The sequence below is a fragment of the Grampus griseus genome (assembly GCF_964374135.1).
Source record: "Grampus griseus genome assembly, chromosome: 3".
Taxonomy (NCBI): Eukaryota; Metazoa; Chordata; class Mammalia; order Artiodactyla; family Delphinidae; genus Grampus; species Grampus griseus.
In genome coordinates, this window is record NC_139019.1 from 135,920,355 (window position 1) to 135,943,953 (window position 23,599).

At 47.4% G+C, this 23,599-nt stretch overlaps 1 protein-coding gene across 2 annotated transcripts; it reads right to left on the reverse strand.

The window, feature by feature from the left end:
- Positions 1-1,890: 1,890 nt before the first annotated feature.
- Positions 1,891-22,960, reverse strand: C1QTNF2 (C1q and TNF related 2). 2 transcript variants are annotated; one of them, XM_082650488.1, is made up of 4 exons: positions 22,857-22,883; positions 22,434-22,531; positions 6,477-6,729; positions 1,891-2,674 (listed from the first exon to the last, which is right to left on the reverse strand). In XM_082650488.1, the coding sequence occupies exons 3-4, from the start codon at positions 6,718-6,720 to the stop codon at positions 2,061-2,063; spliced, it is 858 nt and encodes a 285-aa protein (XP_082506614.1). In that variant the 5' UTR covers positions 6,721-6,729; positions 22,434-22,531; positions 22,857-22,883; the 3' UTR covers positions 1,891-2,060. The 2 variants fall into 2 exon arrangements, with proteins under 2 accessions (XP_082506614.1, XP_082506615.1); XM_082650489.1 differs by lacking the exon at positions 22,434-22,531 and having other exon boundaries at positions 22,857-22,960.
- Positions 22,961-23,599: the final 639 nt, after the last annotated feature.

Sequence of the window (23,599 nt, forward strand, 5' to 3'; positions counted from 1 at the left end):
TAGGAGGAGGGTCTGGTGCCCCAGCATGTCTGGGAAGGCCACCTCGTTGGAACACCTTCCTCAACTGGGCCTACATCCTGCATCACCTGCTGGAGGACTCCAAGTACTCAAGGCACCAAGGCGTCAGCCACCCTCAGGAGTGTTAGGGGACACACCAGCCCTCCTCCTTGCCATCAACTGGCTACCAGAGACCCCCCTCAACTGTGTCACCTACTTCTGCCCACCTGCCACCAACCCAGCGCTCCCACCTCCCCACTTCCAGCAGTCCTGGGCCACATCCAAGGAAGACGAGACCCCAGAACTTGGTCCTGCAAGGCCTCTGCCTCCACCTGCCCGGTCCCCTACAAAGAGTGCTAAGGCTCCCCCCACCCCATTATCCCCCCACCCCAGGATTCCCTGGCAGGCTGCCAAGGGGACATGGGTTTAGGTCAGGCCCAGAAGTGGCAACCACAGAGCTTCAGGGTCCTGCCCATCTTGCTCAGGCTGCATTTATTACTGAGGTTTCACAGAGTTGAGTCAACTGCCTTCAAATGCTTGAATCCCTGGGGGCAGGAAGAGGAAGCGGCTAAAGGTGCTCTTTTTAAGAATGTAAAATAAAGAAGAAGAAAGGAAAAGACAAAAGAATTGTTCATAGACAAAAATGCCTCGAGCTCAGAAGCTGGCCCTTTCCTACAGGGGTGCTGGGCAGGACCCCAACCACACACTAATCTGCTTGGGCCCCAAACTCCTTCTTAGGTTTCTCAGACCCATCCCAAACTGATATGTTTTGTGGCCTAAAGAGAATGGAATTATTTTAAGTAAGCTCCATTTCATTTACGGAGGGGTTCACCCCTTCCAGGACCACCTCAGGCAGCGTCTCCTTTCCTTTCCTTTGCCCCCCAGCCCCACTTTTCCAGCTAGGAGACGGTCAACCCAATCTGCCAGGGACCTGCGGTTCCATCAGAAAGTTCTCTCCAGCAATCAACCTGGGAGGCTTCTCAGCACCAGCTGCTCAGATCCCTGCACGCTGGAAACCCTGGGGCGGGGGAAGAGATTCATCTGTACGCTACTCACGTCCGCCCAGTGGTTCTCAGGCATGCTGGGGTAACCCAAGTACCTCACTGATTGAGAAGCGGGCCCGCAGGTGATTTGTTACTAATAATGAAGGGCTTAAGTGTGACGTTGACTTGCCTCACGCGTGGAGCAGATTCAAGGTCATCCCTGTATGACTGTCACGCTCACGCCTGCTTTCTTGAGCTGAATGAACTCTTTGCCACGACCTGTGAGGTTCCGTGTAACCTTCCAGCCTCGCACCTCAGGTCCCTATCTCCTTTCTCACTCACCCATCCCTCTGGCCTTCAGCCAGTTCCTCAGGTGTGCCAAGCTCTTTCCTCCACACCTGCCGCTCTTTCTGCCAGGACACCCCTCCCCCTTTGCCTTGCTATATCTCCTGTTTTAGGGCCCAGCTTAAAAATTAACTTCTTCTTGGTACTGACTTGGAGGGGGCTTCAGAGAGCCTTGAGGAGTTGGGGGGGCTGGAGATATTCTGTTCTTGATCTACATGAAGGTGACAAGGTGTGTACATATGTGAAAATTCATTGAGCTGTCCATTTAAGATTTGTAGACTTTATGTAAGTAAACGCAAAAAGATGATATCTAAAAAAACAATTTCACCCTTTTCCCTGTCTCCTGTTCTTTCTATTACTCTCAACCATGGCATGTGCATCTCCATCTTGCCACAATAATTATACTATTTGTTGGTTTGTTTGTAAATTTTTTCTCCCATTAGAATGTAAGCCCCACGAGGAGAGAACCACAGTCTGTCTTGTTCACTGAGGTACCTTCTGGAGTGTAGCACAGTGCCCACCACATAGTACATATTAAGAAAATTAGCAAATGGATAGATGGAAGGATGAATAAAAAAGCTTGGATTTAATGATGGAGGAACAGAGGGGCAGAGGAGGTCGGCCAGAGGTTAGAAGCTCCCAACTTCCAGTTCCCAACAGACAGTTTAGGGGTCTTGCTCTGGAAGCCCAAGCTCAGAAGCTGGTGCCCTCCTCGGTGACCCAGCACTGGCCTGTCTACAACTCATTGGGGTTGTCCTGGTCGGCATAGATGAGGAAGCCCGTGAAGAGGCTGTCGGTCCAGTATGGGTCATAGAAGAGCCCATTCTGCTCTGAGTAGAAGATCTGCAGCCAGACCTCGTCACCCTGCTTGAGAGCCAGGATGGTGGAGCCTGAGGCCACATCGTGGTTGCCCGTGTTGGCGTCGAAGGTCCGGATGCGGTACTGGCCATTGTGCACCAGGCCGATGGCCAGGTGCTTGTTGGCCAGCGTGATATCGTAGGTGAAGTAGTAGATCCCTGGCACGCCGCAGACGAACTTGCCGCTGGACGTGTTGTAGTGGCCGCCCTCGTTCATCAGGATCTTGTCGAACTTGATGGGCAGCCGTTCCCTTGGGTAGCTCTTGGTCACTGCCACGGAGAAGGCCGACTTGGCGTGGCCACTGCCGCAGCTGCAGGGGCCCGGGAGTCCGGGCTCCCCCTTCTTGCCCTTGGGCCCCTTCTTGCCCGGTGTGCCATGCTTTCCTGGGGCACCACTGACCCCCTTGGGGCCGCGAGGGCCGGCCCGCCCAATTGCCCCTGCTTTGCCCTTTGGTCCTGGCTTTCCCCGGTTACCTGTCCGGCCAGGTGAACCTGGAAGACAGAGCAGCTGGTGTTACGGAGGGGACCTCAGAGAACTAGGCAGAGGCCGTTGGCCTGGGCTTTCCATCCTTAGAGCACAAGCCTTTGGATAAGGGAAAGAACATGAAGGCTGTGGAGTCGCATAGAAATGGGTGCAAATCCTGATGGTACAACCAGGGGCACTTCTCCCTTCTTATCTGGAAAATGCGAATGTGACACATACCTTCCAGAATCATGTGGATCAGGGCAAAAATAACTTGTAACAATTCACGCCCTCCCCTTGTCCTGCCTTCTAAGGAAGAGTCTGATTTGTCTGCCAGGTCAATCCTTCCCCCGGCTGTGCTGGTAATGGGTTGAGACAAGAATTGCAAGAAGCCTCTTGACTTCAAACCATTGACCTTAGTGAACTCCCTGCCCAGTGCCCAAGATCCCTGCCCACGTGGGCAAGGTTTTTTTCTTTTTTTTGCGGTACGCGGGCCTCTCACTGCTGTGGCCTCTCCTGTTGCGGAGCACAGGCTCCGGACGCGCAGGTCCAGCGGCCATGGCTCATGGGCGCAGCCACTCCACGGCACGTGGGATCTTCCCGGACTAGAGCACGAACCCGTGTCCCCTGCATTGGCAGGCGGACCCTGAACCACTGCGCCACCAGGGAAGCCCCAAGGGCAAGGGTTTTTACAGCAGCATTGCTTACAATAGCAAAACACTAGGAACAACTAAATGCCCAACCAAAGGGAGATAATGAGAAAAATGATGGTCCATCCATTATGTGCTATTCTCTGCAGGAGTTTAAAAAATGAGGCAGATTTGCATGCACTGTTTGAAAACTTCTCTAAACTACACTGTGAAGAGGAACAAGCAGGTGGCAGAAACTTCTTTTTGTTCAGAGGAAACCACAACGCTATTTCTACACCCATTTAAGTGCCTGGCACATAGTAAACACTTGCTAAATACACTTGGTATAGCCTGCAGAACGTTTTCACAGTATTACATTTTCACAGTAATATGTGTCTGTAGAACACCTCTGGGTTTTTAATACCCATACTCTAATAATGTGCATTTCTCTCAATACAACATTTTTTGGCTGATGATTATGTGGGAAACATTTATATTTATGTCCCCCAAACTCAATACAACATTTTATACAAACTGTATCTGGGTAACGACTGGAGTCACATCCAAACACAATGGCGGTACGGTTGATACAACCGGCAGACTGGCAGAGCTGTGGGTAAATGCTTTGGAAAGCATGCCAGATGTCAGTCAGGGAGCCTGCTGCTGGAGGGGTTGCCAGGTGCTAAGCAGTGTCTTAGCATCACAGCACACAAAGCAAGTGTTCGTTAACCATCCTACAAACTGGGTGATCAGCAGGTAATGTTGCAGATATTTCACATCCTAACAAGGTACTTGGCTCCTTACTTGTACACATACAGGGATTTTTCTGTGCTTTAGAGTTTTGTGTTCACGTGTAATGCATTTAAATTTTTCCTATTTTAAGAAACAGGGAAATAGATTTCCAAATAGCATTTTCTCACTGAACATCTAGTTTCCAGGAACGGATTGCTTATGCTGAGTGCCTGGAAGTGTTGGTATTATTATACATACATGTAAATATATGAAAGAGGCCAGGGAGGTTATACATTTAACCAATTAATAGTGGTTACCTTTGGAGGATGAAAGGAGGATGACGAGGGGTAAGAATTAAGAAGAAATCTTGCTTTATTTATACTGTTTGAATATATTACAATGAAAATGTATTTGTGTATTATACGTGTAATTAAAAATAAATAAAAGGAATGGGGGAAAAAATAAAACTAAGAAAGGTCAAAAAGCTGTTCTTTGAAAAAATGAAAATAAATGAAAGGTGGGAGAAAGGACCATGAGAAGAGGAGGAATAAAGACAGGGTCATTTTGGATTGGAGTTTTTTGGGAAGACAAATAGATAAGGAAGTTTTATGACGTGTTATGGTGTGTGCTTCCTTTTTGATTTCCTTTTTTGAGAAACTTCTGGAAAAGCTGACTTTTACTTGTCAAGACCTCTCTGGAGGTGGGTTTGTATGTGTATGTCAGGGGGAGGGTGGTTGGAGATTATCCTGTCCTACGACTGGTCCCAGGATGACCCAGCTTTATCTGGGTTATGTGTGTCAGGACTCTGCATCTCTCAACACTGCCTTCCTTGGTGTGTTGGCTTAATTCTCAGCAGAGACTCAATACATGGCAGAAGAGACAGCCAAAACAGCCCCAAACCTACATCCTCAGAGTTCTTAATCAAGGTGGGGAAAGTCAAGAGCAGAGATATCCTGTTTCTCTTAGGGTTCATAAGGATGATGGATCATGTCATAAAATGTCATGCAAACTCTGGCTGGCTCTGCTTGGAGCACACGCTCAGATCCCAACTGATCACTGTGGTTAGGAAATGGGAACTATGTTGTCCAGTGCCAGACATACTCTGACCCCCCTTAAGTCAAAGCCATTATCATTATTTTTATAGTTATTCTTCTGGAAAGGAGGTGCTTTTGGAGGAATTAATTTGATCTGGTAGGAAAGGGCCTGGATTTGGAGTCTGCTACCAGCCTGTGGTGTGAGCTCAGCAAGTCTATTAAGGGGCAACTACCATTTATTGTATGTCTACTCTGAGACAGGTGCTTCACATGTTATTTTATTTCATCTTCACTGCACCCGTGTGAGGTAGGTCCTGTTATAATCCCAATTTTAGAGAAGAGGAAACTGAGGTTTGGAGACGGGCGAGGTAATTTGTCAAAATTGGTATCCAGGTTTGTTACAAAGTTTAAGTTCTTGCAGCTATGACGTGCTGTTCTCAACTTAATCATTCTGATTTTGTGTCCTCATCTGTAACATGGGGATAATAAGAATACCTCACCCATAGGATGGTATTGCTATACCAGCAAATGAGCGGCATACTCAAAAGTGCTTTGTCAATGTTAAAATGCCATACAAATAAAAATTATGATTTCACTAATGCTCGAAATGTACACTTTGGGATGCTGCTGACACTGAAAAGTGCTTGGTTACTGGGGTAAGCGTTCAGGATATAAGGAATGTCAAGGATGAGAAGGGCTGTAGACAGTATCCAACTTGTCTGCTACCTGCCTGGCACCCCTTCACCCCTGGCACCCTGCCCTTCACTACTTCATGTGGTCCTAGGGAGGCTGTCAGTCACAGTGGCCAACTGCCGTCACCACACACTCACACACACCAAGGGGTGGGCACTTGACCCAGTCCTAGCAAATGGTGGTACTTCACCTCCATAGTCAAAGGGATTGGTCCAGGATGCACATGTGATCAAGGAGACTCAGTCATCCTGAGAATTGCTCTGTGGATCAAGCCATGAGGAGGTAGGCTTGAGCCCACCAGTGGGCATTTCATAACTTCCAACATTTGTGAGAACAAAACCAACACACCGAGAGAAGCAAAGCCTTGACAACAATATTTGAGCTCCTAGACCCAGCTATTCCTGAAGCTCAGCTCTTGGACTTACTAGTTGTATGAGCCAATAAATTCCATTTGGGGCTATAAATCGGGTTTCTGTCGCTTGCGCCCAAAAGAGTTCTGAATAATATTTCAGGAGACTTGCTTAAAGTCACTCAGCAAATCAACGGTGCAGCTGGGGCAGGAACAGATCTGATGCTCACTGTTCCTTTCCAGAGAATATACTGCTCTGTTTTTTAAAAACACATTAATTTGGTTTACAATGAAATGGAATTCACATTAGTTTTCATAACTTTGCAAACCCCTTTCGTGTCAGATGTTGTCAACCCCAGGTGGGGACAGGAGAGACAGGCACTGGGCTTCTTACCTTCCTCTCCGCTGTCCCCCCGGTCCCCGTCCTGGCCATCCCGGCCATCTTTGCCTGGAAAGCCCATCCTTCCGACCATTCCTGAGGTCCCTGGGGATCCTGGGGGGCCCGGTGGGCCCTGGGGGCCAGGCAGGCTGCAGATGAGTTGAGGGGAGCTCTTCTGGAAGTCCCTGCGGGCGAAGGCACCAAGCAGCGGGTCGGCCGCACATGGAAGGGCACAGGCCAAGAGCACCCAGGGGATCATGGTGGTCACCTATGGGAGGCAAGAGAGCTGTGAGCTAACTGGGGGTCAGTCAGAAAGGCATCAAGAGGAGGAGAGGGCATCTGGGAGAGACACAGTTGCATTTCTGATCCTTCCTATCTCCCACATCACATACAAGTAGCTGGACAGTGTCATCACATCTTGAGGACATATTTGGATGAGCTGAGTCATGGACTCAGAATACCCTTGGGAGGGCTCCTGCGGGGGAGGCACACGTCCTCACACTGTCACGCTCCAGAGTGGCAGAACTGACAGCCCAGTGACAGCTGCTGGGGAGGAGCTGTGGATGGAGAGAAAAATTCCATGGTTTCATTCAAATATGTGGCATGAATGGAAAGTTACAAGGGCAGAAATATCAATACTTCCAACTGCAGGCGGTGATTTGCAACTAGGCTGCCTCTCCCAGAGGATTTGGGGCAGCACATTGGTGGGTGAGAAGTGAGGTGTCAGCTCTGAGCGAAGGGGCCCCAAGCCTCAACAGCACTGGTGGGCCGTGGGCACAGCTCCTCTGTGGTGGGCTCCCTGTGCACTAGGCCTGGACTAAGAGCTTTCCACACGTTACTTAATCTCACGGCATCCTTACCGAATAGATACGGAGAGGAAATGGGGGCTCAGAGAAGTTCACAGCATGACTAAGTCAGGCAATTAGCAGTTGGCAGGGCTGGGATTTGAACGAGGCTGGGCAAATCCAGAGCTTGTGTGCTTTGCTTCAGGCTACACTGCTTTTTTTTTTTCTTTTTTCCCAGTTAAAAAATAATAAAAATGATACACTCACATTGTTATAAAGTCAAATAATACCATAAAGCTTATAATGAAAAATTGTGTGTGATCTTCATACCCACCCCTCAACCCTCGCCCACTCCAAACTCTTTTGGGTATTTCTTCTGGCATTTACTGACATTAAAAGACAATATGCTGACATGGTTTCTTTTTAACAATTTTGGACACTTCCTTTTGAACTCCTGTATGTGACAGATGAGGATTCAGCCCTCCTCCGTCACTCTAGGACTCTGTTTTCTCTCCCTCATGCAGTTCAGATATAATCTTTGACTGAATCAAAATTCACTCTGAATTATTGTGTCTTGTTTACTGCTAAGCTAAGCACTGTACTATAATTATACTTCCTTTCTTACACACACTTTTCTTACTGGAGATATTAATAATTTTATTTGCTTAGTTCTCTACGCCACTATTTTCTACATTATCGAATGTATCAGATAATTTACCTCTTCCATTTATTTTCCTAAAGACATAAGTCCTGGAGCCCTCCATTCTCTTTTTCCAACCTTTGTACATGCTAAGCTGTCATCCCAGGATTTTCCTTTATAACCATCATGGCAATTGTCTTTGCCTCTCTCCTGCGTTGTATCTCCTGCTTTACGAATCCCATGTCTTTCTCTTATTTTATTTTATTTTTTCACTCTCTCATTTTGGTGGCACATTTGGTGTAATAGCTTCCTGGAAAAGACGTGTGGGATATAATTTTTTTGGGACAATTTGCAAGTCTCAATATGTCTTAATTTCACACCGTGTCCTTAAGGCTGGGGCATGATCACACCAGAGACCAGAGTGTTATGTGCCCAGACATTATCTACCTCCAGCCCCTCACCGGGAAGATGCAGAAGCCAAGGTCCAGAGCAGAAATAAACCACTTGTTCAAGATCTCTCAACAAACTGGCTCAGTCACTTTGTGACCAACAGCCTCTCTCCCTGGAATGAAACCAGGAGAGAGAACATTCCAGGTATGACTTCTTGCCTCTAGGGTGAGCTCTGAAGTGGTAACTGGCTTTGTGACTTTAGGCAAGCCCCTTTCCCTCTCTGGGCCCAGTTCCCCCCCTGAAAAATAAGGAGTTGGTTTCTACACTCGAGCATGCATCAGATCCACCTGGAGGGCTTGTCCAAACCCAGACTGCTGGGTCCCACCTCCAGAGTTTGTGATTTGGTAGGTCTGTGTTGTGGCTGGAAGATTCGCATTATTATGTGGTATGTGAGGGACACTGATGCTGTCGGTTCACGGACGCATTTTGAGGACCACTGGACTAGATGATTTCTAAGCCGCTTCACCTCTGATGCTGACTGAGACTTTCAGAGTCCACTTGGCCCTCTCTTACTAGATATGAAGTCTTGCTGGCTTCTCCGTTCCCGCACAGCCTTCAGCTGCCTCATCACAGCCTTCAAGCATGAGGGGGCTCCCCGCAGCCGTGGCATTGGCAGTAAGGGAGGACCACTGCTCAGATCTCACCCTTGGAGCTCACAGTTCCCTCCTGGGCCCTCAACCTCCCTTCCCTTCACATGCTGCTTTGCCTGAGGCCTGGGAGCCTGTCCAGACCACTGTGCCACCTCTGGAAACAGGCCGATTCTACCTTTCCTCCTGACCCCTCCAAATCTTTAACCCTGGGAACAGATGAAGGGGAGAGAAGACCAGGCCTCCCCTGCCAGGGAGAGGAGGGGAGACCGCAGCACTGCACTGCGCTGCCACTCGGGGGCCTGGTCTAGTTCCAGCTCCAAGCCTCACCAACCTGGTAACTTTGGATAAGTTACTTTCTTTCTCTGGACCTCAGAGAATAAATGTCACAGAGGTGTCCCTGGCTAGGTAGAGATGATCTAGTACCAGACACTGCCTTAAATAACATGACATCATACAGTAACAAAGTTATTGTCTTTTCAGTTTCTGTAATCCTGATGAATTGAAGAAAAAAGTTTCAGTTTGGTGATAGTACATTTTTCATGCCTCTATACCCCTTTCTAATATCACTTTTTCACAAAGAACACTGTCTTCTGTGGCAGTGCACACCCATTATTAAAGAATCTTGAGCAAGGCTCCACAAATAAGCATGGAAACCTTGGAAACCCCCAGACAGGGCCACAGCGCCAGGGACCCTGGGACAGAGCATCTGCTAGGACGCAAGGAAGGCCTGTGGCACAACGTAAAGAAAGGGACTTGACAGGGGCACAGGTTAGGTCTGGGTATCTAGTCCTTGGGAGAGGGTGCAAAGAAAGACTTAGTGGGTCAGGGAAGGTGGGTGTTAAAATCAAAATTCTCACCTGAGCACCAGGACACACGAGAGGCTGCATGCTCAATTGAGAGGTCAGGCCAAAGTGAAGAAATGACAAAGGAATAGTTTGAGAGCTCATTCCATAACTCTGGGCACTCTTGGATTTTACTGAATAAAATGCAACCCGTGTGGTGGGGAAGGGGAGGAGGCATGGAAATGAATCTGAGGCCTGCCTCTGGAAGCTGGTGGGTGGGAAAGTGGCTGGTTGCTGCATGAAAGGGGGAAGAGAGAGCTCTCAGTTGCACAGAAACTGGGCTGACTGCCTTCTTGCCTGCCTTCTCTGGTAGACAGAAGGTGCCAGACATTCCGCAGCCCCAGCCGGCCTGAGCTGGAGGCACCAGGACAGAAAGCGAGGGGCCCAGCAGTGATAACCATGCAGGGTGGATGCCCGAAAACCAGAAGCTGAGGGTGAGGCCTGGACTTGCTGGCGAAAGAAAGTGTGGTGGCCCGCTTCATGGCTGTTACAGTCAGAGGGCTCAACCTGGGAACCACCAAGGAGCCCGCAGAAGGCCCCCAACAAAAGAGACATCCCTGTCTGCCAGGCCCAGACGGGCCGAGGAGCTTAGCCCTGTTCCTGCCAAGAAACAAGAATCCCCCTGCTGTCTGTCCCTTTACTTCTCCTTCCCCTCGTTCCTTCAGCCTGGAAAGAGGTGAGCTGAGAAGGGGGGCAGGTGGTCCAGCCAGTCTTACACCTGCACTGGGGGACAGGAAGAAGTCTCACCTTTGGTGCCACCTGGGCTCCACATGGGCTGCATAAGTGATAGTGGGAGGTGGGAGGCAAACTCGGTGGAAGTTACATGCATGATGGACTTTGGAAAACTGTCCTAGGCACTCCCCAGGCCCCAGGAATCTCCATCTCCTTCCCTTGTCTCCTTGATGAGAATCTTACAAAACTGGTCTTAGTGTTACTTGTGAGCTGGGACACATCTGGGGCCCCAGAAGAGAAACCGACTTCTCAAAGCAGGTTTGAAATAGTTTGGAAAGTTGCAACCTGCGAATATTTGGGACAAGGGAGGGAGGGAGGGCGGAGGAAGTGAGCTGAGAGGGGGGCTTACTGAGTGATCCCGCTTAGTGATGCTGGCCCAGGGTGGGCCCCAGTGGCGGGGCGGAGGTTCTGGAACACGCAGGGAGGAAGGGATTTCTCAGAGCTGGAGCCTGGAGGTTCCTGAAGCAGCTCGAGCCAGGAACTGTTTTGGAAATAAAGGCGGGGAGACTAGGTTCTGGTTCCAAACCAAGAGGGAGGGAGCAGAGTGTCTCTGTTTCAGAGGGGCACCTCTGAAAAAACCAGCTCCAAATAGCCCTGCTCCCAGCCTACTCTCCACACCACAGTGGTGGAAAAACCTGGGGATGAGGGCTTGGAGGGGGGCCAAGGCTGCAAGGCATCCAGACAGGTGAACTCTTGCCGGGTCTTAAAAATAAACTTAGAATGACAAACTTGAAGAGAGCCCCAACGGGCCATTTAAGCCAACCTCATTGGTTACTGACAGGGAAACTGAGGCAGAAGCAAACTGACTTAACTGGACACCTACAAACTTCCAGGCACTGTGCAAAGCTCTTTATTGGAATTATTTTATTTGAAGTTTACAATAAACCCTATGAAGGCAGTAAACTTATAGTCCCGTTTTTCAGAGGAAGAAACAGAGGCTTGGGGACTTCCCTGGTGGTCCAGTGGTAAAGAATCTGCCTTCCAATGCAGGGGACGTGGGTTCGATCCCTGGTCGGGGGACTAGGTTCCCACATGCCGCGGGGCAGCTAAGCTTGCGCGCCACAACTACTGAGCCCGCGAACCTCAACCACGAGCCCACACACCCTGGAGCCCGCGTGCCACGACTAGAGAGAAGCCTGCATGCTGCAACGAAAGATCTCGCATGCCTCAACGAAGATCCCGCGTGCCACAACTAAGACCCAATGCAGCCAAAATAAATTAAAAAAATATTAAAAAAAAAAAAAGAAACAGAGGGTCTGAGAAGTGAAATGATTCTACCCCAAATCACACTATTCGAGTACTGGAGAGAACATTCGAACGTGTGTCTGAGGGGCTCTGAAGACTATATGTAATGTACTATGCCTTGTTCCCTTCCCTGCTATTTTTTTTTTCCCTGTCTTATAGAAGAGTAAACTGAAGCTCGGAGAGGTTAATTTGCTCATGTTTATACAACTTGTTCATGGCAGAAGTTACATTTGAACTTGGGTTTGGCAGACCTTAACACCCAAATGCTTTCCATTATGTCAGTGTTTTTTGGATTTTTCTTCCTAAATATCTGAAATTACAGAAGATACCTTGAAGCATAGGCCAAAGCCACACACAGCAACAGAGAAATTTCTTTGATGTCTCATCTTTTATTATATCATATAAAATACATGGTTAAGAGAATGTAAAAGTGATGCTTTTTCTCCTTCAAGGTACTTGAGATTGATGCTTGAGGAAACCTCCTGTCCTTTGAGAGGCCCACACGTGGTTTAGCCAAGGTGATGGGGGGCAGCCTCTGAGCCCTGACATCCCACCATTGGGATGCCCCTTTGGAGTATTAACGGAGTGTCCCCAGGGGCTGAACCAAAAGACCAGGGTGCACAAAGCACCTCCCCTTCAGCCCCATCACCTCATTCCTTGCTTAGAGCCGTCAAGAGCCTCCAGCCTTGTCTCTTGCTGCCTCCACTGGCACTCTCCAAGCCCAAGCCAGAGAGACCCTTTATAAACATAACTCAGCCACATCACTTCCTGGACGGTCTTACTCCAGTGGCTGCTGGCTGCAAATAGCAAACCCTTGATGTGGCCCTAAAGGAAATGGCCCCCTGCCTCCATCCTAACCCTGGTTCTTCCCCTCTCTTCCTGCACTCCCCCCCATTTCAGGCAAAGCTCCATTTCACCCTTTTGCCTGCAACCCGGGGGCCCACCCTCTTGGCATGCTGGCTCTTTATCTATTGTGTTTCAGCTTAAATGTCACTTCCTCCAAGGCCTTCCTCTCAGACAGCTCTCCCTTTGGAGCCCAGCTCCTTGTCCTGTCTTTCCAGGCCTTATATCTCACCCGTATTCACTGCATTTGTCTGCTTGCCCATTTACTGGGCCTCTCCCGTTAAAATGGAAGCCCCATGGGAGCAGGGACACCAGCTATATCCCCAGGGCTTCCAACTTCTTTGCTCATAGCGGGTATTCAAGAAATATTTGCTTGGTTAATGCGTGTTTGAGACCCAGACTCCGCCCTGAAGAAAATTCACGGTGAAGAGAAAACAAGGCTGTGGCCTAAATCCAAAAGGGTCCTGATACCCCTGGATTCAAAGAAGTTTTCTCCTTTCCCCAGTTTTTCTAACCCAAACCCGATCCAATTCTAATCCCTCCTTCCTTTGACCTCCTAGAGCACAGGGCCCCTACCCCCATTCCAGGGAGGGGGCTTGCAGAATATTTTACATACAGCAGGTACTCCATAAATGTCTGTTCAATTGATAAGAAAAAATAAGCATTAGTCCTTCTTCACCTTTAAAAAAACTATCTTAGCTCCTAAATTGTCCTTGCTGGTGTAAGTTGACCAGGGAAGGCTGCCTGGTAGTCTTCCTGCTGAGGGGAAAATAATGTTACTTGGCTCAACCCCCAAAATGGAATCATGAGGTGCTAAGCTGGGATGAAGTTCTTTAGTCTGGTTTTAATTTACCCAGTCCCTGGGTTCCTCATCTCTGAGTTAAGTAGCTCATGATTCGTAAAGACAAGTGTTCTAGGAAAACACTAGACGCTTAAAGGGCCCCAGCCTGAGGTCCCCTGTCAGAGGCGGAGCCTTCCTCCTCCTTGCTCTTGCCCTTAGCTCTCAGGACATGAACCCCTGGTTCCCTCCCAAGGGCCCTCTATTCAGACTGTGATGTGAGAAGGGCCAGCAGTGCGGATATGGGTCTCTCAGTGCCTCTACCGGAATGTGGAAACTCCAGGGACACTTGTCTGGGCCTTGAGCAATGTGGCTGAGCCTGAGTTCTGCACAATCTCCCTTGGAGACCGGAAGATATAAATTGTGCTCAAATAAATTTGACCTGTTGGTTATGAGGTTGGACACACTGACAGGTAGGGATGGTGTTTCACTCAGTGACTAAGAGCTGTGGGAAACACAGCCACTTAGTTTCCTCAACTATATCCAATGGAATAATAGTATACCTACCTCACGGAGTTCATCCAGGAATAATGAGATAATGTATTCAAAGCTTCTAGCCCCGAGTGTGACACAGTAATCCTCTCCCTCAGAAGCCGTCAGATAGCTGCCTGCCCCATGTTTCAAGTCTCAGGGCTAACACCTCCTCAGAGAGGCCCACCCCTGCTTGTTTGCTCAGACCACCCTGGTCCTCCTTCCAAAGCACTTGGCCCGAGTTGTGATTATACATTTTTTGTTCCTTGGCTCATTAACTTTCTGTTGTCTGTCTTCCCCCTGGAGTGGAAGGTCCAGGAATGCAGAGGCCCTGCCTGTCTTGCTCTCTGTTATGACCACAGCTTAGCACGGGGTCCGCCCTGCCCACAGTAAGGGCTCAACTCACAGCTGTTCAACGGCCTTGAATGAAATGGTCACTCGTGTAACAAAAGAGCAAAGGGAGCAAAAGGATGACAAAACCACACTTGGCTACTGAGGGAAACCCAAGGAGAACACTGGTCTTGGATTCAGAACATGTGGGTCCCAGGCCTGGTTTTATAACTCACTGGCCACGTGGAAAAAGTCATTTCCTCCTAGTCAGGCCTCATTTTCTCACCCGTAAGATGGAGATCATAACCCTCACCCCATCTGCCTTACAGAGTTCTCCTGAGAATCAAACTAGATAACCAACGTTGAAAGCAGAACATGATACAAAAGTTAGAGCCTTGTTTAAAACTGTAACTGCCACCAACTGCAGCGGAACTAACAGCGTGCAGTCCTGACCTCCCACTAGGAGCCCCTGGAGTGTTTCAGGTGGAGGACACCTGAGCCTGATGCAGCCGGGCAATTCTCCCTGCGTTTGCAGTTAAAAGGAAAGGGCTGGTGATGGGATTGGGGTGACGCTTGCTCGCAGATGAAGCTTACTGAAAATTCGCTTTGATGGGAGTGAAATTTCCATGATGAAAACACCCCATGCCCTCCCTGAATTCCAAGAAGCAAATTGGAAATAGCTTCTCTGAGAAGCTGACAGAGGCCGATGGGAGGAGAAAGGGTCTGGCTGCCGCTCCCCCCGCAGTGCTCACGGAACCAGCCCCCTTTCCTGGGATCTGGAGACCGATGCCCATTTGGAAACACTCCAGCACTGAGTCTACATACAGAGGATTAAAAGTCATGGGGCCCACTTGCCAAGAGGCCTCAGAAAATATTTGATCTGCTGTTTTCTCCTCCCCTCACCCCCGTGCCCCTGTTTTTGGCTCAGTCTAGATAAAGAGGTTCAATACCAAAGCAAGACTTAATGACTTAATGCTCATTAAAGACTTAATGCTCCTGGAGCAGGAGCCAGGATCTCGCGAGGTTTGTCTCAGCGGGAACTCGAACGGCACCGCGGAAGTCAGCGTGGCGGGCCCTGCGTTACCGCCACCAAGGTCTACTTTCTGACAGATACGCCCAAACTCTTACACACCAACACGCGTGGCGTGTGATGTGGTGGGAGTGGAGCCCACCCTCTGGGTCCCTGGCTGCTTCACGTGGGACTTAAGTCCTCGAAGTGAGGGCCAGAGTCAGGCTCCCGGGCGGCTGAAGCCAAAGCCGTCAGGCTTTGGACCTGCCCACAGCTGTTTTCCGCCCTGGAGACCAAGGACCGCAGTGAGAGAAGCAGGCAGCTGACGTGTGGGGTGTGAAGACGGGCGAGGAGGCCCGAGGGTGTTCAGAGCCCTGTATCCAGCTTCTCCTGAGGGCCGGCCTCCAAGTGGCCGACCAGAGCGGTGCCCCATAGGAGGAGGATGTGAGACGCATGTGTCATTTTAAGCGGTCTCACTGCCACGTGAAAAAGGTAAAAAGAAGCAGGTGAAATTAATTTTCATATGTTATTTCGCCCGGTATATCTCAAATATCATCATTTCAACATGTAACCAATGTAAAAATTGTTGAGGCATTTTACATTCTTTAAGTGCCACTAAGTCTTCGAAGCCCAGTGTGTATCTCACACTTGCAGCACTGGCCACGTTTCAAGTGCTTGATAGCCACACGGTGGGTATTGTATTAGATGGAAGCAGAGTTGCTGGAGTTGAAATCCCACCAACTAGCTGTGGGACCTTCTACAAGTTACTTATCTTCTCTCCCTCATCCTCATCCTCTCCAAAATGGGGACGATAATAATAGTACCTACCTTAGAAGGTTTTTATGAGGATTTAATTTTCCTAGAGTAAGGCCTGCCCTATGGAAGAGATATAAAAGCATTAGCTATTATTTGTCCTTCTGAAAAGCAAACAAGATGATGGATGTTGAAAGCAAAACATGATACAAAAATTCAGACCTTGTTTAAAATTGTCACCAACAGCAGTTCAGCCAACGGAAAATCACCCTGACCTCCTCCATGAGTCCTGTGGCATTTCAGGTGGAGGCCCCTGTAGGCTCCTAATAAATTCTCCATTTTCAGGTAAGATAGTTTGAGTTTTATTTCTGTCTGTTGCTACCAAAGGAGATTCCTAGGGAGGCTTGGCCTTCACTCCTGCCGTTCCGTCCTGAGGGAAGGATGAGGGTGTCTGGCTTGGCCCTGTACCCCTGATCCACCTGGTTTGTTCAGGCTCCACAGTACAGAGATAGGTGAATCAATGGGAGAATGTTTATCTCATCAAGTGACAGGAGGCCAAATGGGCTATCACGTATGCAGGTACTTGGTACCATGGCTTGGAAAGACTGCCTAATAAATGGTGTGGCTTATTCTTATTGCCTTGGAGGCCAGATACTGGGGATCTGAAGATGAAAAGATGTGGTTGCTGCTTTTAAAGGGCACACCATCTGGTTATACTGAGGGTCCCACCTGGCCTACCTATACCAGGAGAGAAAGCAAGCCTTGCTCCTCTTTTCTCTTTGATACAGGCTCCCCTGAGGAGCATCCAGGACCATACAGAAGGCAGGGGAAGGAAATTTGGGGGTTAGATGATTCCTTGGAAAGGTGTAGAAAGGACTGTGCTTGAAGATCCAGGAACTGAGGGAGAGGAACAAAGTCTGAACTCTGAAGGGCTGGGGAGAAAAAGCTAAGTTTTGGGGTTTTTTTTGGTGGTACGCGGGCCTCTCACTGTTGTGGCCTCTCCCGTTGCGGAGCACAGGCTCCGGATGTGCAGGCTCAGTGGCCATGGCGCACGGGCCCAGCCACACCGCAGCATGTGGGATCCTCCCGGACCAGGGCACGAACCCGCGTCCCCTGTATCGGCAGACGGACTCTCAACCACTGCACCACCAGGGAAGCCCACTAAGTTTTCCTTGACTTCCCTGGGCTTGCTGGTTTCCATGGAGTCACTTCCAGTCAGGCTGTGATGGGCATTCAGGGTAACTCTAAAGATCTGACACAATGCTAGCCTTCGAGAGCACAGAGCTGAGCTGGTGGTTAAGTAATGGTTAAGAGTCATTTTCTAGCTGTTTGACCTCTGTTAAGTTATTTAATCTCTCAGTTTTCTTGTCTGTGAAATGGGAAAAGCAATGTGTATCGTCTTATTTGAATCATTTGAATTTGAAATAGCATGGTATAAAAAAATCTATTGTTTCACTTTATGAGTGAACGTTTGTCAAGAACCTTGCAAGGCTATTCTAATAGGTAAACAGAAATTCTCATGGGTAAACAGAAGTACCTGCCATCCTTCAGCTGTATTGAATTACACCAGTTTGAATTATTTGAGGTCTTTAGGAATGTCTCCATGAGTAATTTGATTGCTCATACTTCCATTATAGAGTAACTGTGAATATTAAATAGGATCATTCAGTAACAGCCCACAGTAAGCACTCAGTAGTAGTAGTGTTATTCTGATATAATTGCACTATATGAAAACAGTGAGAGGTATAATGGGAGAAGGAATAATGAGCAGGCCTGGGTCTGCTGTTTCCTCATCTGTAAAATGGTGAGAACAGTGAGCTTGTGAGGAGTTGAACAGTTGTGAGCTTTGGGATAAATGGCACTGAAGGCAGTTGTAACAGCTGAGGTGATTTTACAGCATGGCATGAATGCAAAGGTGCAGGATTTCTACGGGTGTGCCCTACTTTAAACAAGGATGTAAAATTGGAATTTTGTCATTCAGTGATCAGATTTTTGTTAAGATTGCAATGTGCAAGGACTTCTGGCTGAGAACTATGGAAGATGGTCCTGCCACCGAGGAAGTTATAATCTAGACAAGGGGTGACCAGCTGGCTTATCAATGACATTATGCAAACCATAGACTGCACCATGCTTCTGTTTTTTTTTTTATTGTTGTCTTTTTTTTTTTTTAACGTTTGAAATTGTTGCCAATGTAAAATTTGGGAGATTTTATGTTAAAATCAAGATTTCAAAATAAAATACCTAGAATAAATCTAACCAAGGACGTAAAAGGCTTGTACTTGGAAAACTGTAAGGCACTGATGAAAGAAAACAGATGGAAAGATATACCATGCTCACGGATGAAAGAATTAATATTGTTAAAATGACCATACTACCCAAGGCAATCTACAGAGTCATTGCAATCTCTATCAAAATACCAATGACATTTTTCACAGAACTAGAACAAATAATCCTAAAATTTGTGTGTAAACGCAAAAGACCCCAAAACAATAGCCAAAACAATCTTGAAAAAGGGGGACAAAGCTGAAGGTATCACACTCCCTGATTTCAAACAATACTACAAAGCTGCAGTAATCAAAACAGTATGGTTCTGGCACAAAAAGATACACTTAGATCAATGGAAACAGAATAGACAGCCCAGCAATAAACCCACAGTTGTATGGTCAATTAATCTATGACAAAGGAGGCAAGAATATACAATGGGTCAAAGACAGCCTCTTCAATAGATGATGTTGGGAAACTGGACCACTTTCTTATACCATGTACAAAAATAAACTCAAAATGGATTAAAGACTTGGAATCATAAAACTCCTAGAAGAAAAGATAGGCAGTATGCTCTTTGATATTGGTCTTAGCAATATTTTTTTTTAATATGCCTCCTCAGCCAAGGGCAAAAGTAAAAATAAACAAATGGGACTACATCAAACTAAAAAGTTTCTGCACAGCAAAGGAAACTATCCACAAAATGAAAAGACAACCTACTGAATGGGAGAAGATATTTGCAAACAATATATCTGATAAACAGTTAATGTGCACAATATACAAAGAACTCATACGACTCAGCAGCAAAAAGACAACCTGATAAAAATTGGACAGAAGACCTGAATAGACATTTTTCTAAAGATGGCCAACAGACACGTGAAAAGATGCTCAACATCACTAATCATCAAAGAAATGCAAATCAAATCCACGATATCATCTCACACTTGTCAGAATGGCAGTTATCAAAAAGACAACAAATAAGTGTTGGCCAAAATGTGGAGAAAAGGGAACCCTTGTGCACTGTTGGCGGGAATGTAAATTGGTGCAGCCACTATGGAAAACAGTAAGGAAGTTCCTAAAAAAATTAAAAATAGAAATTCCATATGGTCCAGAAATTGCACTTCTGAGAAAATGCACATCTGAAGAAAACAAGAACACTAATTTGAAAAGGTACATGCACCCTTATGTTCATTGCAGCACTATTTACAATAGCCAAGATATGGAAGCAACCTAAGTGTCCATCTATAGATGAATGGATAAAGAAGATATATATAATGGAATATCACTCAGCCATAAAAAAGAATGAAATCTTGACATTTGTGACAACATGGATGGACCTAGAATGGACCTAGAGAGTATTATGCCAAGTGAAATAAGTCAGACAGAGAAAGACAAATACCATATGATTTCGCTTACATGTGGAATCTTAAAAACAAAACAAATGAACAAACATAAAACAGAACAGACTCAGAGATACAGAGGACAAACAGATGGTTGCCAGAGGGGAGGTAAGGGAGAAGATGGGTGAAACAGATGGAGAGTGAGAGGTACAAACTTCTAGTTATACAATAAATAAGTCACAGGAATGTAATGTACAGCATAGGGAGTACAGTCAATAATATTGTAATAACTTTATATGGTGACAGATGGTAACTAGACTTATTGTGGTGATTATTTTGTAGTGTGTAAAAATATTGAATCTCTATGTTGTACATTTGAAACTAATATCATAACTCAATTATACTTCAAATAAAAAAAAAGATTTCTAGCTTTTCTTGAGAATCAGGAGGATCTGCAGCATTCTGGCAGGGCACCAATTGGCTACCTCTTGGACAAGGTGTTATGGGCTGAATTGTGTTTCCCCAGAATTCATATGTTGAAGTCCTAACCCCCAGAAGCCCAGAGTGGGACTGCATTTAGATATGAGATCTTTAAAGAGGTAATTAAGGTCAGACAAAGTCATATGGATGGGCCCTAGTCCAATATGACTAGTATCTTTATAAGAAGAGGAGATTAGGACATGACACCCAGACCAAGGGATAACCATGTGAGGTCACAGTCAGAAGGTGGCCATCTGAAAGCCAAGGAGAGAGCCCTCAGAAGAAACCAAATCTGCCATCCCCTTAATCATGGACTTCTAGCTTCCAGAACTGTGAGAAAATACATTTTTGTTGTTGAAGCCACCCAGTCTTTGTGACTTTGTTATGGCAGCCCTAGCAAAGTAATACACAGGACCTATATTCTTCAGTGTCAAGTCTTCACCACTCCTAAATGTCATGCATCCTGTTCACTTATGTATCGTGCATGGCCTTTGTTGGCGTATGATCTAGAGGAAGAGGGTATTCTCCATGTGTTTGTTCTGCAGGTATGTTCTTATTTCAAAGCTCTGATGTTCGTTTTCTCCTTTAATTCTCCCCACAGTTCTAAGAGGCTGATGCTATCATCCCTATTTGGCAGGAGAGAATACAGAACTCAGAAAAGTGAAGTCATTTTTCCCGGGTCAAAGCTGGGATGTAACCCAAGCCTGTTGATTCAGGGCCCAGGGCTCGTGCCCCTCTATCATGGCCCCTCTGCTTGGGCACAGGACCCATGCACATAAAGCCTTAACTAACAGGGCAGCTGCGTGTGTGTGTTATAGAAGTAAGCCAGTTACAGCAATGCACAAATCCAAAGGAAGATTATTTCCTTGAAAAAAGATTTGGCATAGAATTCCCTTCAAAAGTAAACCTAGATTAGAATTTGATTAACAGAAATCTGACTTATGCAGGAGTTCGCCTCATGGAGGTAAAGCCAGCTTGGCAGTCCTCTGACCTGGAGGAAGGAGTGGGGGAAGCTGTGAGTATATCAAGGGTCTGTGTTGCCCCATGATGAACATTCAGGAGTAGAAAGCACCAGACACTGGGACTGTAGGAAAGAAGGTCCAGTCGTCTGTGTCCAATCTGCAGGTGAAGATGAGAGGAGGAATAGCAAGATAGGGAAGAATGGAGGGATTTGCAGAGAAAGAAGTAACTTCTTGGGGGAATTTGCTGAATATTTGATGGAGGCGGAGTAGGTTTGAGATGCCCCAGACTTGTGAAAGAAATCTCAATTCATTTGTGTAATGACACACTGTACACGGGAACAAAGTATACGCACATATGGAAAGATGGCCAGTGTACACTGTTAAGTGAAAAAGCAAGTTGCAGCAGGGAATGTCAAGTATGATTTATCCTTGAGTTTAAACAAGATAGACACAGATAAATAGAGATGTGTATGTATGTTTGTGGGGGAAATTCCTGAAAGGACACACATCTTGTTAAAGAGGTTACCTCCCAGAATTGGGAAGGAGTGTGTGACCTTTTACTTTTCACTTTCCACCTTTTTGTACTGTGTGAATTTTTTAAGGTAAGCATTGTCAGTTTTGTATCATTTAAAACAAAAGGTAACCTGAAGGCTTAAGGATTGGAAGACAGTCAAGGCTGTGTCCCTGCTAGGGGATGGGGAGAAGTAAGACATCTGGGAAGAAAGGAAGCCTGTGCTGCTCTGGATGTATTAGAATGAAGGGCAGTAGTGAGGTTCTGAAAAGTGTGGAAGGTTTGCCGAGCGGCAGTTGAAAGTGAGCATACTGGATATGATTACCAGATAACGGAATGAATCAGAGAAAAGCTGTGCAGATGGGAGGGCAGAAATGGAGGAGCAGAGAGGACTTGGAACACTAACTGAGCATCAGCCTTGGATTGGCACATATAGGACACTGTCGTTGCTATTGCTGCTGGTTCAGTGGGGTCTCTGGGAGATGGCCAGTCTAAGGAGGTGACCCTTGAAGGGTTCCACGCAGGAGAGTTTTGCAGTCAAAGGGTAGAGGACAATTGCACTGAGGTTGTACAAAGGATTCAGGCTTTGGGCGAGAGGCCTGGGCTGGGAGGCTGCAGGGAGCCAGTGCAACAGTTTAGTTGAGAGGAACAGCCCTGGAATGGGGCAGTGGCAGTGGGGATGGAGAAATAAGAACAAAGTAAATAAGACAAGGCTTGGAGACAAGTAGTGGAGAGGGAGAGTGAAGAGAGTTGTGAAGAGCTGGGTGCAAATCTCAGCTTGCCTGTCTGTATGATATATTTGATAAAAGAAATGTTGTCAAGAGTCAATTAGATAATGCACTTGATAAGTAACTATGATTGTTAGCTCGGATATTGGGCTCGGACTTACCAGGCTTCAAATCCCTTTACCACCAACTACTAGCTGTGCAACCTGAGCAAGTCATTAACGTCTCTGAGCCCGGTGCCCCTTCTGCAGGTGGTGATAACCTGTTGTCATGGAAACGAAAGAGCTTAAGTGGAGGGCTGGCAGGGCCTGGCACAAAATAGGTGCAGGACAAATGGTCGAGCTATTACTATCAACGATAAAACCTCTGAGCACAGAGCCTGGCACACGGTAAGCGCTCAATAAATGTCAATTCATGTTGTAATTCATAAGGCTGCCCGGCCTGCAAAGAGGGGGTGTTGGCAGTACCCTCCCTCCCATCTCCTCCTACCCGCGCCAGCACCGCGTATCCCCCCTCCCCGCCCGCACTTTCCATCCCTGCCGGAGGGTGGCGGGGGTGCGGACTGGGCAGACCGCGCAGACACTTACCCTCAGCGCCGCCGGCCACGTCCAGACGGGTCTGCAGCCACGAAGCTCTGGGCCGTCCCGCCTTCCGTAGCTGCAGCCCAGCCGGCTCCCGCCCCGGGCATACTTTTCCCATCCCGTCATGGGCGGGAGAGCTCTCCGCCGGGTCACGTGGGCCGGCCCGCAGCGAGGCGCGCTCTCTTGGGCATCGGTTGGGAAAAACCTTTTAGCTCCGGCAACAACTTGAGTGTGTCGATGCATCGCTCTGTGCGTAGAACTTGTCAGTGCATTTGAAATTTTCTGTGCACGAGAGTGATTGTTACCCAGGCGTTTGCAAGTGCGTGGGTATGTGTGCATGTGTTTGAAGAGGAATGTGTGTTGCTTGTATGTGAGCATTCATCTCGCTGTGGATCTAGGGGTTGTGCTGTGGGCATGACAGCTTATAACAGAGTACCTCTTCCTGTGTACTGAATGTGTGTGTACTTGAGAGTGATTAGGAATCGTGTGTACATGTTTAGTTTTGTGTGTGTGTGTGCATGCATAAGTGCATGTGCCCAAACATACATCAGGGCTGTGTCTGCACATATATACGCACATATCCAAGCTTGCAGCTTGGTGTGCAACAGAAGTGTACTTCAGTTTCAGTGTGTACACAATAGTTGCTGGATATATGTGTTGGGTGCACGTTTAAATGTGTGTATGAGTCAGCAGTAACTTCATATCAGTGTGTATGTGCATAATGCTGTGTGGCACCTGTTTGTGCGGTG

Coding starts and splice junctions, on each gene's coding strand:
- C1QTNF2 (XM_082650489.1), bottom strand. CDS start 6,720: ATGATCCCCTGGGTGCTCTTGGCCTGTGCCCTTCCATGTGCGGCCGAC. Junction 2,675..6,476: donor GGGGGACAGCGGAGAGGAAG/GTAAGAAGCCCA, acceptor TCTGTCTTCCAG/GTTCACCTGGCCGGACAGGT.